General features: G+C 41.3%; 1 protein-coding gene across 1 annotated transcript in view; it reads right to left on the bottom strand.

The window, feature by feature from the left end:
• gak (cyclin G associated kinase) overlaps positions 1 to 15,367 on the bottom strand; it is a 63,707-nt gene that overhangs the window by 11,723 nt on the left and 36,617 nt on the right. The window contains 6 exon segments of the mRNA XM_042321256.1: positions 1,584 to 1,717; positions 2,412 to 2,534; positions 2,760 to 2,908; positions 3,408 to 3,457; positions 11,123 to 11,243; positions 14,766 to 14,841. Of these exon segments, the coding sequence (XP_042177190.1) occupies positions 1,584 to 1,717; positions 2,412 to 2,534; positions 2,760 to 2,908; positions 3,408 to 3,457; positions 11,123 to 11,243; positions 14,766 to 14,841 (653 nt within the window).

The following is a 15,367-nucleotide window of genomic DNA, read 5'->3' as shown; positions in this document are numbered from 1 at the left end:
CCGTAGCAACATAGCCAAAATTCACTTCCTCAAAATAGTCTGAAATCACAAATTCAAGATTTTAATTTGTCACATGCGCCAAATACAACAACCTTACAGTGAAATGCTTACTGACAAACCCTTAACCAACAATACTTTAAGAAGTTACGAAGAAAAGTTACAAATAGAAAATTAAAGTAACAAATAATTAAAGTGCAGCAGTAAAATAACAATAGAGAGGTTATATGCAGGGGGTACCGGTACAGAGTCAATGTGCGGGAAACCGGTTAGTCGAGGTAATTGAGGTAATATGTACATGTAGCTAGAGGTAAAGTGACTATGCATAAATAATAAACAGAGTTACAGCAGCATAAAAGAGGGTTCTGGGTAGCCCTTTGAGTAGCTATTCAGGAGTCTTGTTTTTTAGTTTTTTTAACCTTTATTCAACTAGGCAAGTCAGTTAAGAACAAATTCTTATTTTCAATGACGGCCTAGGAACAGTAGGTTAACTGCCTTGTTCAAAGGCAGAACGACAGATTTGTACCTTGTTAGCTCGGGATTTGATCTTGCAACCTACAGGAGACCCCGACCCTGTCCTGTCCACTACAGGAGACCCCCGACCCTGTCCTGTCCACTACAGGAGACCCCCAACCCTGTTAACTACAGTCACTACAGGAGCCTCTGAACATGGAAGTCAGACGAATGCTAGCAGACGTGTAGGGGGAATTTTCCTCACTAGTGGATAAGGGAAGGGAAAGGGGGATACCTGGTCAGTTGGATATGGGAAGGGAAAGGGGGATACCTGGTCAGTTGGATATGAGAAGGGAAAGGGGAATACCTGGTCAGTTGGATATGGGAAGGGAAAGGGGGATGCCTGGTCAGTTGGATATGAGAAGGGAAAGGGGGATGCCTGGTCAGTTGGATATGAGAAGGGAAATACCTGGTCAGTTGGATATGGGAAGGAGATACCTGGTCATTTGGATATGGGAAGGGAAAGGGGATGCCTGGTCAGTTGGGTATGGGATGGGAAAGGGGGATACCTGGTCAGTTGGGTATGGGAAGGGAAAGGGGGATACCTGGTCAGTTGGGTATGGGAAGGGAAAGGGGGATGCCTGGTCAGTTGGGTATGGGATGGGAAAAGGGGGATACCTGGTCAGTTGGGTATGGGAAGGGAAAGGGGGATACCTGGTCAGTTGGGTATGGGAAGGGAAAGGGGGATACCTGGTCAGTTGGGTATGGGAAGGGGGATACCTGGTCAGCTGAACAACTGAATGCAGTCAACTGAAATGTGTCTTCTTCATTTAACCCAACCCCTCTGAATCAGAGGTGCGGGGGCTGCCTTAATCAACGTCCACATCATCGGCACCTAGCGAGCAGTTGTTTATGGGGCTTAACTGCCTTGCTCAAGGGAAGAATGGCAGATTCTTCCACCTTGCCGGCTCGGGATTCAAACCAGCAACCTTTCGGTTACTGGCCCAAAGCTCTTAACCACTAGGACAGCTACTTGCGGGATAAGGTTAGGATTGGGGAGGGGAAGCTGATCCTAGATCTGTACCCAGGAGAAAATGTACTTAAGGCTGGATGACTTGACCAGGAGCACCTACCTCTTGTGGGAAGGGGAGATCCCCGGGGGACAGCGCTTCATACTGAACATGTATACGGCCGCCTCAGCCGTGGTGAAGAGGCGGCAGAAACACAGGAAGGAGCACACCGCCACGGCCGAGGCCGCCCGCCCGTCCTACAAGCACACAAGACAAGAGGGGTCATGGGTCAACATGGGAGACTAAGAATACAAGTTCTAGGGTTGGTCTGCATTTCAGACAGACTACCAGTCTAAAAAGTGATTTAAAAAAGGTATATAAATGCCACCAAGTTATGGTGAGTACTTTGTGTGTCCCAGTGCAGTGCGAGTGAGTGTATGTGGTGGCTGTGGTGTATGTGGTGTATGTGGTGGCTGTGGTGTATGTGGTGTATGTGGTGTATGTGGTGGCTGTGGTGTATGTGGTGGCTGTGGTGGCTGTGGTGTATGTGGTGGCCGTGGTGTATGTGGTGTCTGTGGTGTATGTGGTGTATGTGGTGGCCGTGGTGTCTGTGGTGGCCGTGGTGTATGTGGTGTCCGTGGTGTATGTGGTGTCCGTGGTGTATGTGGTGTCCGTGGTGGCTGTGGTGTATGTGGTGTATGTGGTGGCTGTGGTGTATGTGGTGTATGTGGTGGCTGTGGTGTATGTGGTGGCTGTGGTGTATGTGGTGGCTGTGGTGTATGTGGTGTATGTGGTGTATGTGGTGGCTGTGGTGGCCGTGGTGTATGTGGTGTATGTGGTGGCCGTGGTGTCTGTGGTGTCTGTGGTGTCTGTGGTGGCCGTGGTGTCTGTGGTGTATGTGGTGGCTGTGGTGTATGTGGTGTCTGTGGTGGCTGTGGTGGCCGTGCTCACCAGGCAGTGGACTACGGCGATGTTCCTCTGGTCCTGTTTCAGCCACAGGTGCATGTTCTTACAGAGGCTGTAGAGGCTCCTCAGGTTAGGTGCCCGCCGGGCCTGCCAGCCACACTCCGACACCTACGGCAGGCCAGGAAGAGCTTTTAGGAACTCTATTTTCAAATAGTTGTCCGTCTAGTGACTATACCTAATACTGAACTTTAACTTTTACACAGATCGCAAGATTCGCTCAAATAATCAGGGAAGCACAAACCAACGCATCAGTAGAATTGTTCCTCAAAACTCTCCTTTCTTTACCTAATAGTAAATAAAGGTCATATTCTGTCTGGTGGTGGGCTGCCTTACCCTGTTGTGGAAGCGGGTGGGTCTGTAAGAGCGCTTGGTCAAGTTGTAGACGGCGTAGTGTCCTGCATGACGGCCATCCAGGAAGAGACGCACATCCTCCATGTTGTTCTTAATGGCAGACTCCACTCCCTCCGCCGGGAAGGACATGACTGAGCGTACACACACATACGTTACACACACACACACACACGTTACACAAGAGAACAGAGTGAACCATCACATTACTTCACTTAGCCTTTTGAAAACACAACAGATGGATGGAGCTTCAACTCAGAGACATTAGAACCATTTGATAATTATTTTTATTTTGTCATATTCAAGGACAAGCCACAAAGCAACAGTTTAGATGATCGAAGACAATAAAAAAAAATCCATAATAGTGTATAATGAAAAGCCTGGTCCCAGATCTGTTTGGGCCATCATATCCCCCTACACTTGTGTGTATAAGGTAGTAGTTTTGGAATTGTTAGTTAGATTACTTGTTTGTTATTACTGCATTGTCGGAACTAGAAGCACAAGCATTTCGCTACACCCGTATTAACATCTGCTAACCATGTGTATGTGACAAATAAAATTTGATTTGATTTGTCATACCAAACAAGACAACACAAAAGTGATCTAGGACAAGGCTAGAATGAGGGTACATACCTGCTATTCTAGAGGTGATGTAAGAGATATCCAGGTCTCCCTTTGTATAACTGAGAGGAGAAACAAACAATGGGTACAATTCAGATCTGTTACAAACGCAGAGGACACTTGGTTCCCGGACAATACTGAAGGAACAGGAACAAAAATAAAAAAATGGACAATCTAGTTGCCAAATTTCAAAAAGGGCATTCTGGTTGTATCCCAATATCTCCTCCTTCCTCCTGTAGTGTGCCCTTGTTGACTACTACCCATAAATGCAAAAGTGTTGGATTGGCATAGGGAGTTTGCATACAGTCATTTACCTGTGAACAAGAGCACACTTCAAGAGAGAGGAGAGTAATTGGGTCACACACCGACTATATTCAGTTGTGTGTAGAAGCATTTCACTGCAATGACACATTTTATCTCACTATCATCACACATTGTGATTTAAATACTGTACTTTTTCCACCACAAATCTACAGTCTAAACTGAAGAAAACTAGTTGGATCTATGGGATTAAAAAGAACAGCAACAGATGTAGGCGAGGTAGGAAAATGAACGTTGGTGAGATGTTGGTTTTTAGTAGGCGGTGGAGGATTAGAATTCAAACCATGTTTCAACTCAAACCCCATATTCACTTTGTGCTGCTAACATGGGATTATGGACACAGCAGCGTGAATATTTAGCAGACTATGGCCACACACACACACAAACACACACAGGACATGAGGCGGGTACAAAGAGGGCGTGTAGTATCCCATATTTACCTGGGGCTACAGGAAGGAGTTTATAGGACCATGAGTTGTGGTAGAGGCAGAGTTCATAAAACAAAATCAGAAAAAACACAAAACAGAACTAAAATGGGCGAACCAATGAATCAACAGAACTAAATGGGCGAACCAATGAATCAAAACAGAACTAAATGGGCGAACCAATGAATCAAAACAGGATGATTGGACAAGGGTGGGTGGGGTGAGTTATCAGATCCTAGAGAGAATGGTGTGTGAGAGTGTGTGGGTGTGTGTGGAGCTTGCATGGGCAGAGATATTTGCGACAATGCAGAAAGGGAAACAGTCTTTCTGAGCAGTGTGTGTGTGTGTGTGTGTGTGTGTGTGTGTGTGTGTGTGTGTGTGTGTGTGTCAGGTTTTCAGTTTCGGAAATGTGGCACCAGACATTTGACCGGCAGCGGATATTTGAGAAATTTAACAGACCCATATGCATTGGGTGCATAACCGGATTAGGGCGTCCACCCACGTTTCTCAAAATGACAGAAATCACCTTTTTTCATTACGGTAATTCATATTAACAGAACATGCAAGTCGACAATGCGCACTCCTTCTTACCCAATGACAACGCGCACTCCTTCTTACCCAATGACAACGCGCACTCCTTCTTACCCAATGACAACGCGCACTCCTTCACAATGACAACGCGCACTCCTTCTTACCCAATGACCCAATGACAACGCGCACTCCTTCTTACCCAATGACAACGCGCACTCCTTCTTACCCAATGACAAACTCCTTCTTACCCAATGACAACGCGCACTCCTTCTTACCCAATGACAACGCGCACTCCTTCTTACCCAATGACAACGCGCACTCCTTCTTACCCAATTACAACGCGCACTCCTCCTTTGAAGATGTTAGAATAACGCTCAGTGTTTACTTTTCCTCAGATGAGTAACAAACAGCTGAATCACTATCCCCCATCACTATCCCCCCCAAACTTTAAAAAGCAAATGAGTCTGATGCAACAGATCAGAACAGTTAGCTTAAAATGTTTATAAACTATTATTTCGTCACAATATGATCGCAGCAATGCACACAAGGTAGTAGGTTACACGCACATGTTTGTCCCATAATGCAATTAACGGGTGACAGGTTTCATGTGACAGAAATGAGTAGAGATCTTAACATGCAACAGCTAGCATGGGTTGCTAATATGACCTCGGATTGTGTCTTTGGCTACGAGACAATGGAAAAATAAGTTGATATAAAATAATTGCCTCCACGGCTGTGGTCTGATGTTGCCGAGGCTACTTTGAAGCATGGTAAGACATGCCTGATATGTAGTAAAACATACAGGTTTCAAACAATTAAGAAGCTATACGTTCTCAAAAATGGACACTGCCTCCAGCTCATTGCAAAGTGGTATGACGCTGATAAACCCTGCCTTCCGTTGCCTGTGCATTTACTGTTTTGAGATGCTGTAGCAGCAGCCCTCGCGCTGTCTGATCCATTTTCCACTCAAACGCTTTATGAGAATGAACCTATAGGCCGATAAGCATGACCTGTCAAATGTATTTCCATCAAACTGGTATTTAAAGGCTAAAAAGCATTAATTCACAATGGGATTTTTTTACTGTTCTGGACATTTGGCTGCTGCCACTTCTATTTAAATATATAAATAAATATATAAATAAATAAATACACATTTTTTTAAATATTTTTTAATATTTATTTATTTATTTAAATCGGCTAAAAGCTGGCTACTACCGGCTAATGGAAACATATTAATGAGAGAAATTCAACAAATTAACTTTCAACAAGTTAATTGAAATGCATTCCAGGTGACTACCTCATGAAGCTGGTTGAGAGAATGCCAACAGTATACAAAACTGACATCAAGGCAAAGGGTGGATACTTTGAAGAAGCAAAAATAAAAAATATATTTATATTTTTTGGTTACTACATGATGCCCTATGTGTTATTTCAGTGTTGTCTTCTCTATTATTCCATAATGTAGAAAATAGTAAAATAAAGAAAAACCCTGGATTGAGTAGGTGTTTCCAAACTTTTGACTAGCACTGTAAGAATTCAGAAACTTTGCTATGAGACTCAAAAATTGAGCTAAGGTGTATCCCGTTTCCATTGATCACCCTTGAGATGTTTTTACAACGTGATTAGTCTACCTGTGGTAAATTAAATTGGTTGGACATGATTTGGAAATGCACACACCTGTCTATATAAAGGTCCCACAGTTGACAGTTCATGTCAGAGCAAAAACATAGCCACGATGTCAAAGGAATTGTCCGTAGGAGCTCCAAGAAAGGATTGTGTTGAGGCACAGATCTGAGGACAGGCACCAACACATTTCTGCAGGATTGAAGGTCCCCAAGAACACAGTGGCCTCCATCATTCTTAAATGGAAGACGTTTGGAACCAACAAAACCCTTCCTGGAGCTGGGCGACCGGCCAAACTGAGCAATAGGGGGAGAAGGGCCTTGGTCAGGGAGGTGACCAAGAACCCAATGGTCACTCTGACAGAGCTCCAGAGTTCCTCTGTGGAGACAGGAGAACCTTCCAGATGGACAACAATCTCTGCAGCACTCCACCAATCAGGCCTTTATGGTACAGTGGCTAGACAGAAACCTCTCCTCAGTAAAAGGAACATGACAGCCGGCATGGACTGGGAGACTAGTCAGGATCGAGGCAAAGATGAACGGAGCAAAGAACAGAGAGATTCTTGATGAAAACCTGCTCCAGAGCACTCAAGACCTCAGACCACGGCGAAGGTTCACCTTCCAACAGGACAACGACCCCAAGCACACAGCCAAGGCAACGCAGAAGTGGCTTTGGGACAAGTGTCTGAATCTTCTTGAGTGGCCCAGCCAGAGCCCGGTTGAACATCTCTGGAGAGACCTGAAAATAGCCGTGTATCGACGCTCCCCATCCAACCTGAAATAGCTTGAGAGGATTTGCAGAGAAGAATTGGAGAAACTCCCCAAATACAGGTGTGCCAAGCTTGTAGCGTCATACCCAAGAAGAACCAATGCTGTAATCACTGCCAAAGGTGATTCAACAAAGTACTGAGTAAAGGGTCTGAGTACTTATGTCAACATGATATTTCAGTTTTTCTCTTACAAATTTGCACAAATGTAGAATGTAAAATATAATAATATGTATAAAATTTATATTTATTTTTTAATATATAAATTAGCAAACATTTTTTTTTTTTTAATGTTTTTTTGCTTTGTCATTATGAGATACTGTTTGTAGATTGATGAGGAAATAAAACATAATCCATTTTAGAATAAGGCTGCAACGTATCAAATTGTGACAAAAGTCAAGGGGTCTGAATCATTTCCAAATGCACTGTATATCGTGATGTTTCTCAGTATATTGTATATCGTGATGTTTCTCAGTATATTGTATCGTGATGTTTCTCAGTATATTGTATCGTGATGTTTCTCAGTATATTGTATATCGTGATGTTTCTCAGTGTAATGTAGGGATGTTTCTCAGTATAATGTATCGTGATGTTTCTCAGTGTAATGTATCGTGATGTTTCTCAGTATAATGTATCGTGATGTTTCTCAGTGTAATGTATCGTGATGTTTCTCAGTGTAATGTGTAGGGATGTTTCTCAGTATAATGTAGGGATGTTTCTCAGTATAATGTATCGATGTTTCTCAGTATAATGTAGGGATGTTTCTCAGTGTAATGTAGGGATGTTTCTCAGTATAATGTATCGTGATGTTTCTCAGTGTAATGTATCGTGATGTTTCTCAGTGTAATGTGTAGGATGTTTCTCAGTATAATGTAGGGATGTTTCTCAGTATAATGTATCGTGATGTTTCTCAGTATAATGTAGGGATGTTTCTCAGTATAATGTATCGATGTTTCTCAGTATAATGTAGGGATGTTTCTCAGTATAATGTAGGGATGTTTCTCAGTATAATGTATATCGTGATGTTTCTCAGTGTAATGTATATCGTGATGTTTCTCAGTGTAATGTATATCGTGATGTTTCTCAGTGTAATGTATATCGTGATGTTTCTCAGTATATTGTGTATCGTGATGTTCCTCAGGATATTGTATCGTGATGTTCCTCAGGATATTGTATCGTGATGTTCCTCAGGATATTGTATCGTGATGTTCCTCAGGATATTGTATCGTGATGTTCCTCAGGATATTGTATCGTGATGTTCCTCAGGATGTTGTATCGTGATGTTCCTCAGGATGTTGTATCGTGATGTTCCTCAGGATATTGTATCGTGATGTTCCTCAGGATATTATATCGTGATGTTTCTCAGTATATTGTATCGTGATGTTTCTCAGTATATTGTATCGTGATGTTTCTCAGTGTAATGTATTGTGATGTTTCTCAGTGTAATGTGTAGGGATGTTTCTCAGTATAATGTAGGGATGTTTCTCAGTATAATGTATCGTGATGTTTCTCAGTATAATGTAGGGATGTTTCTCAGTATATTGTATCGTGATGTTTCTCAGTGTATTGTATATCGTGATGTTTCTCAGTATATTGTATATCGTGATGTTTCTCAGTGTAATGTATATCGTGATGTTTCTCAGGATATTGTATCGTGATGTTCCTCAGGATATTGTATCGTGATGTTCCTCAGGATATTGTATCGTGATGTTTCTCAGGATATTGTATCGTGATGTTTCTCAGTATATTGTATCGTGATGTTTCTCAGTGTAATGTATCGTGATGTTTCTCAGTGTAATGTGTAGGGATGTTTCTCAGTATAATGTAGGGATGTTTCTCAGTACAATGTAGGGATGTTTCTCAGTATATTGTATATCGTGATGTTTCTCAGTATATTGTATATCGTGATGTTTCTCAGTGTAATGTATATCGTGATGTTTCTCAGTATATTGTATATCGTGATGTTTCTCAGTGTAATGTATATCGTGATGTTTCTCAGGATATTGTATATCGTGATGTTTCTCAGTATATTGTATATCGTGATGTTTCTCTGTATATTGTATATCGTGATGTTTCTCTGTATATTGTATATCGTGATGTTTCTCAGTATATTGTATGTGATGTTTCTCAGTATATTGTATCGTGATGTTTCTCAGTATATTGTATCGTGATGTTTCTCAGTATATTGTATATCGTGATGTTTCTCAGTATATTGTATATCGTGATGTTTCTCAGTGTAATGTGATGTTTCTCAGTATATTGTATCGTGATGTTTCTCAGTATATTGTATCGTGATGTTTCTCAGTATATTGTATCATGATGTTTCTCAGTATATTGTATATCGTGATGTTTCTCAGTATATTGTATCGTGATGTTTCTCAGTGTAATGTGATGTTTCTCAGTATATTGTATATCGTGATGTTTCTCAGTATATTATATCGTGATGTTTCTCAGTATATTGTATCGTGATGTTTCTCAGTATATTGTATCGTGATGTTTCTCAGTGTAATGTGATGTTTCTCAGTATATTGTATCGTGATGTTTCTCAGTATATTGTATCGTGATGTTTCTCAGTATATTGTATATCGTGATGTTTCTCAGTATATTGTATGTGATGTTTCTCAGTGTAATGTGATGTTTCTCAGTATATTGTATATCGTGATGTTTCTCAGTATATTGTATCGTGATGTTTCTCAGTATATTGTGTATCGTGATGTTTCTCAGTATATTGTGTATCGTGATGTTTCTCAGTATATTGTATATCGTGATGTTTCTCAGTATATTGTATATCGTGATGTTTCTCAGTATATTGTATCGTGATGTTTCTCAGTATATTGTGTATCGTGATGTTTCTCAGTATATTGTGTATCGTGATGTTTCTCAGTATATTGTGTATCGTGATGTTTCTCAGTATATTGTGTATCGTGATGTTTCTCAGTATATTGTATATCGTGATGTTTCTCAGTATATTGTATATCGTGATGTTTCTCAGTATATTGTATATCGTGATGTTTCTCAGTATATTGTATATCGTGATGTTTCTCAGTATATTGTATCGTGATGTTTCTCAGTATATTGTATCGTGATGTTTCTCAGTATATTGTATATCGTGATGTTTCTCAGTATATTGTATATCGTGATGTTTCTCAGTATAATGTATCACGATGTTTCTCAGTATATTGTATATCGTGATGTTTCTCAGTATATTGTATATCGTGATGTTTCTCAGTATATTGTATATCGTGATGTTTCTCAGTATATTGTATATCGTGATGTTTCTCAGTATATTGTATATCGTGATGTTTCTCAGTATATTGTATATCGTGATGTTTCTCAGTATATTGTATATCGTGATGTTTCTCAGTATATTGTATATCGTGATGTTTCTCAGTATATTGTATATCGTGATGTTTCTCAGTATATTGTATATCGTGATGTTTCTCAGTATATTGTATCGTGATGTTTCTCAGTATATTGTATCGTGATGTTTCTCAGTATATTGTATATCGTGATGTTTCTCAGTATATTGTATATCGTGATGTTTCTCAGGATATTGTATCGTGATGTTTCTCAGTATATTGTATATCGTGATGTTTCTCAGTATATTGTATATCGTGATGTTTCTCAGGATATTGTATCGTGATGTTTCTCAGTGTAATGTGATGTTTCTCAGTATATTGTATCGTGATGTTTCTCAGTATATTGTATCGTGATGTTTCTCAGTATATTGTATCGTGATGTTTCTCAGTGTAATGTGATGTTTCTCAGTATATTGTATCGTGATGTTTCTCAGTATATTGTATCGTGATGTTTCTCAGTATATTGTATCGTGATGTTTCTCAGTATATTGTATCGTGATGTTTCTCAGTATATTGTATCGTGATGTTTCTCAGTATATTGTATCGTGATGTTTCTCAGTATATTGTATCGTGATGTTTCTCAGTATATTGTATCGTGATGTTTCTCAGTATATTGTATCGTGATGTTTCTCAGTATAATGTATCGTGATGTTTCTCAGTTCTAATGTATTGCAGGTGTTTTCTGAGCTGACGGTCTCTCACCTGGCCACAGACTGGATGACTTTAGAGGAGGTGTCTTTGATGTTGGTCAGAAAGCGTTCGGTTCCTCCCTTCAGGATGTCGAGAAAGCCCCCGCCCTGGTCCGGGTCTGCACCGTACACCCCTGAAAAACACACAGGAAGGAGACAAAGTCATGGGTCAGCGAACAAAAGTGGTTTCACACATTAAGCATCTGGAAATAAACATACCTTTAATAAGCTAATCATCAATTTACATTTATCACACAATCTGAGACCAGTGTCAAACATCCTGGCCACAGGTGGTTTGAGTAAAAAAAAACATAATAATAAACACATTAACACATTCCTGGAGACCGGTCCAGCACAATATACTTTAAAATGAATCAAATCTAAACTGTGTTTAAATGATAATGGACCTACATTCAGTTTCTTGACTGTGTCCAGCTTCTAATAATCTTTTAAATAAAAGGCTAGAGAGTCAAAAAGCTTAAAATTAATAATAATAATAATAACATTTATAACAACATGGATAGAGGACTACTTATTGCACATTTTGACAGCGAGGAGATACAAATCTATTTTCAACGCGGCCTTCCGGACCTCATTGAAAACAAAATGCGGCACCCAGGCCAAAATTTGTTTTGACACCAATGAAATCTGTTGCCAAGTATTCTCTGCATAATAGAGACGCACGTGATCGTACACAAATGTAAACCAGGTTTGAAATGGTTGTGTTTTAGTCAAGCATATCAGTTTGGGCTTCATCTGGTCAATTTCCACCCGACCATCCACTCAAGAAAGAAAAATTGGCCCATGGCTGAATCTAGTTGATAAACCCCGGACTAGACAATAAGGTTTGACATGAGTCTACAACTCATTGAATTGGGTCCTTTGTCTTTTTTTCTCCATGTTGTTTTTAGAGGGATGACGTCACCCTGAATTTGTCCGATAAAAACACGTCTGCTGCGAAACATTTTGCTACAGTGTGGCACTATTGAATACATGCCAGACAGTGTTTCATTTGTAATATGGGACGTGCTGGAACAAAAATGAGCAGTGGTGTGGAGACGCTTCCAGAAGTTGCACACACGGAGTACATTTATTGTAGCCTTTTTTTTTTTTTGAGTCCTGGAAAAAAATGTGGGCTTTCATAAATGCATTTCATGCAATTCTACATGACTGGAGACTTTCGCAGAATCTTTAATACCTCACAAATTATCGAAATGACAGGCTACAAACCGATCAATAAAAACATTCTTGTCTTCAATCCATCAATAGCCTAGCTGAGTGTAGAAACACATTACTGTAGGTTACAATACGAGCAGGAAATTAGTCCAAAACATCTTCCCAGTTTCACTGACTCACACAATGATGTGCAGCTCACTCAGCAGCCAAAATCTTGCCCCTCTCTCTCTGTCTCTTGCTTTACTTTGTAAAAACAATGCTGTTCACTCAATAGGCCTATTTTGAAGTTAATAACTTGGTAACATAAACAGATTAGTATTTTATTTTCAGTGTGAATTATTTGCTTTGGCTGCATGCTATTCACTGACAGATCTGACACGCATTACCGCAAGTAGGCATGCCTAGGCAATTTTTTACAAATTAGCTACGGATCCTCTGTGGCTAAATTATAGGTGTACTCTTGATGTAGTATTGGGAATTATTTCATTTCTTTCTTAACAGAATGCAAAGTGCTGCCTCACCTCCTGCAGCAAATATTCTATTAGGAAATAAATGATGACGTGAAATGCTGAAGAAATGAGAGTTGCCGGCTCTATCAGAGCACAGAGAGGGAGAGAGATCAGAGCACAGAGAGGGAGAGAGATCAGAGCACAGAGAGGGAGAGAGATCAGAGCACAGAGGGAGAGAGATCATAGAAAGTGAATCTCATTTTAGTTCTGTGAGAGATACAGGCGTGCTTCTCTTGCACCACATAAATGGTCTATATAGGTTACAATATTGCCATAAACCCGGGCCAGCCCAACATGAATCAGTTCTTACAATATCAGGCACATTTTCACATGACATGTTTGTTTGTTGTTAAATGGGGCATGACAATTACAGAGGAATCCAAAATGTAACTACTCTGACGGCTTTTATTATGATTTTTACATTGCAAAACAGTGAAAATAATTGTTCATGCCACAAGAGGTAGGCTACCTGATCCTGGCAAATGGACTCCGTGAACGAAAGAGAACAAAACAGAGGTGCCGGATCCTGTTCCGGCAGGATCCAGCTCAAATGGAGCACTGACGCCAGGTGTGAATGAGTGCAGGAAGCATCTCACCACAGGGAGCCCTCAGTCTGTTCACCAGATGGCTGACTGCCAAAAGAGCAATCCTCTTAACAGCCAAATACATAGCACCAGATCAACAGTAGTAGCAGCAGCAGAAGCAGTAGTAGTAGTAGCAGTACCAGTAATAGTAGTAGTAATAGTAATAGTAGTAGTAGTAGTAACAGTAACAGTAGTAGTAACAGCAACGGTAGTAACAGTAGTATTAGTAGCAGTAGTAGTAACAGTAGTATTAGTAGCAGTAACAGTAGTATTAGTAGCAGTAGTAGTAGTAGCAGTAGTAATATCAGTAGTATTAGTAGTAACAGTAGTATTAGTAGCAGTAGTAGTAGTAGTAACAGTAGCAGTAGTAGTAACAGTAGTATTAGTAGCAGCAGTAGTAGTATCAGTAGTAGTAACAGTAGTATTAGTAGTAGTAGTAGTATCAGTAGCAGTAGTAGTAGTAGTAGTAGTAGTAGTAGTAGTATCAGTAGCAGTAGTAGTAACAGTAGTATTAGTAGTATTAGTAGTAGTAGTAGTATCAGTAGCAGTAGTAGTAACAGTAGTATTAGTAGTATTAGTAGTAGTAGTAGTAGTAGTAGTAGTATCAGTAGCAGTAACAGTAGTATCAGTAGTAGTAACAGTAGTATTAGTAGTAGTAGTACTTCCGGCGCCGACAGAGATGGCCACCTCGCGTTCATTAAAAACCCTACATTGTGATTTTCTGGATTTTTTTCCCTAATTTTGTCTGTCATAGTTGAAGTGTACCTATGATGAAAATTACAGGCCTCTCATCTTTTTAAGTGGGAGAACTTGCACAATCGGCGGCTGACTAAATACTTTTTTGCCCCACTGTGTGTGTGTGTGTGTGTGTGTGTGTGTGTGTATGTATGTATGTACACACACACGCACACACGAGACACACGCACACACGACACACGAGACACACGCACACACGAGACACACGCACACACGAGACACACGCACACACGAGACACACGCACACACGAGACACACGCACACACGAGACACACGCACACACGAGACACACGCACACACGAGACACACGCACACACGAGACACACGCACACACGAGACACACGCACACACGAGACACACGCACACACGAGACACACGCACACACGAGACACACGCACACACGAGACACACGCACACACGAGACACACGCACACACGAGACACACGCACACACGAGACACACGCACACACGAGACACACGCACACACGAGACACACGCACACACGAGACACACGCACACACGAGACACACGCACACACGAGACACACGCACACACGAGACACACGCACACACGAGACACGCGCAAGACACGCGCAAGACACGCGCAAGACACACACAGCGTTTGAACTCACCTGCGTTGTGGATGTTGTGGATCTGGGCTGGGGGCTGTGCGCCGTTGTTGCCAAAGCCTCCGTTCTGCTCCAGCAGCTGCAGAGATTCATAGCCATCGTAAGCAGGCCTCAAACAGTAATCTGGCCTCAACAGACTCATGGGGGCGACCAAGCACCAAAAACAAACAGTTGACAAGTGAAGAGAAGGACGAAAACAAGTCAGTCAGAGTCGTTAGATTCAGTCAGAGTCGTTAGATTCAGTCAGAACATTAGTGCATTTCCCCTGGACTAGAGTGGAGGTATCTCTGGGTATGTCAGTGAGGGTCAAACCTTCACGAGTCCTGCCAGTCTTGGCTGTGCGTCATCTCCGGAGGGGGTAAGCTCCTTAACCCACAGAGAAACCCCCGATTAACACAGATCATCCCAGCCTAAATCTGCACTCAGACACAGGGGAGCAGTTATGTCTACACCTTACTACCACTACTAGAACCACTACTAGAACCACTACTACAACCACTACTAGAACCACTACTTCCACTGCTACTACTACCACTACTAGAACCACTACTTCCACTGCTACTACTACTACCGCCACTACTACTACCACCACTACTACTACTACT

The sequence above is a fragment of the Oncorhynchus tshawytscha genome, linkage group LG04 (assembly GCF_018296145.1).
Source record: "Oncorhynchus tshawytscha isolate Ot180627B linkage group LG04, Otsh_v2.0, whole genome shotgun sequence".
In the NCBI taxonomy this organism is placed as follows: domain Eukaryota; kingdom Metazoa; phylum Chordata; class Actinopteri; order Salmoniformes; family Salmonidae; genus Oncorhynchus; species Oncorhynchus tshawytscha.
This window is presented reverse-complemented; position numbering and strand designations above follow the sequence as displayed.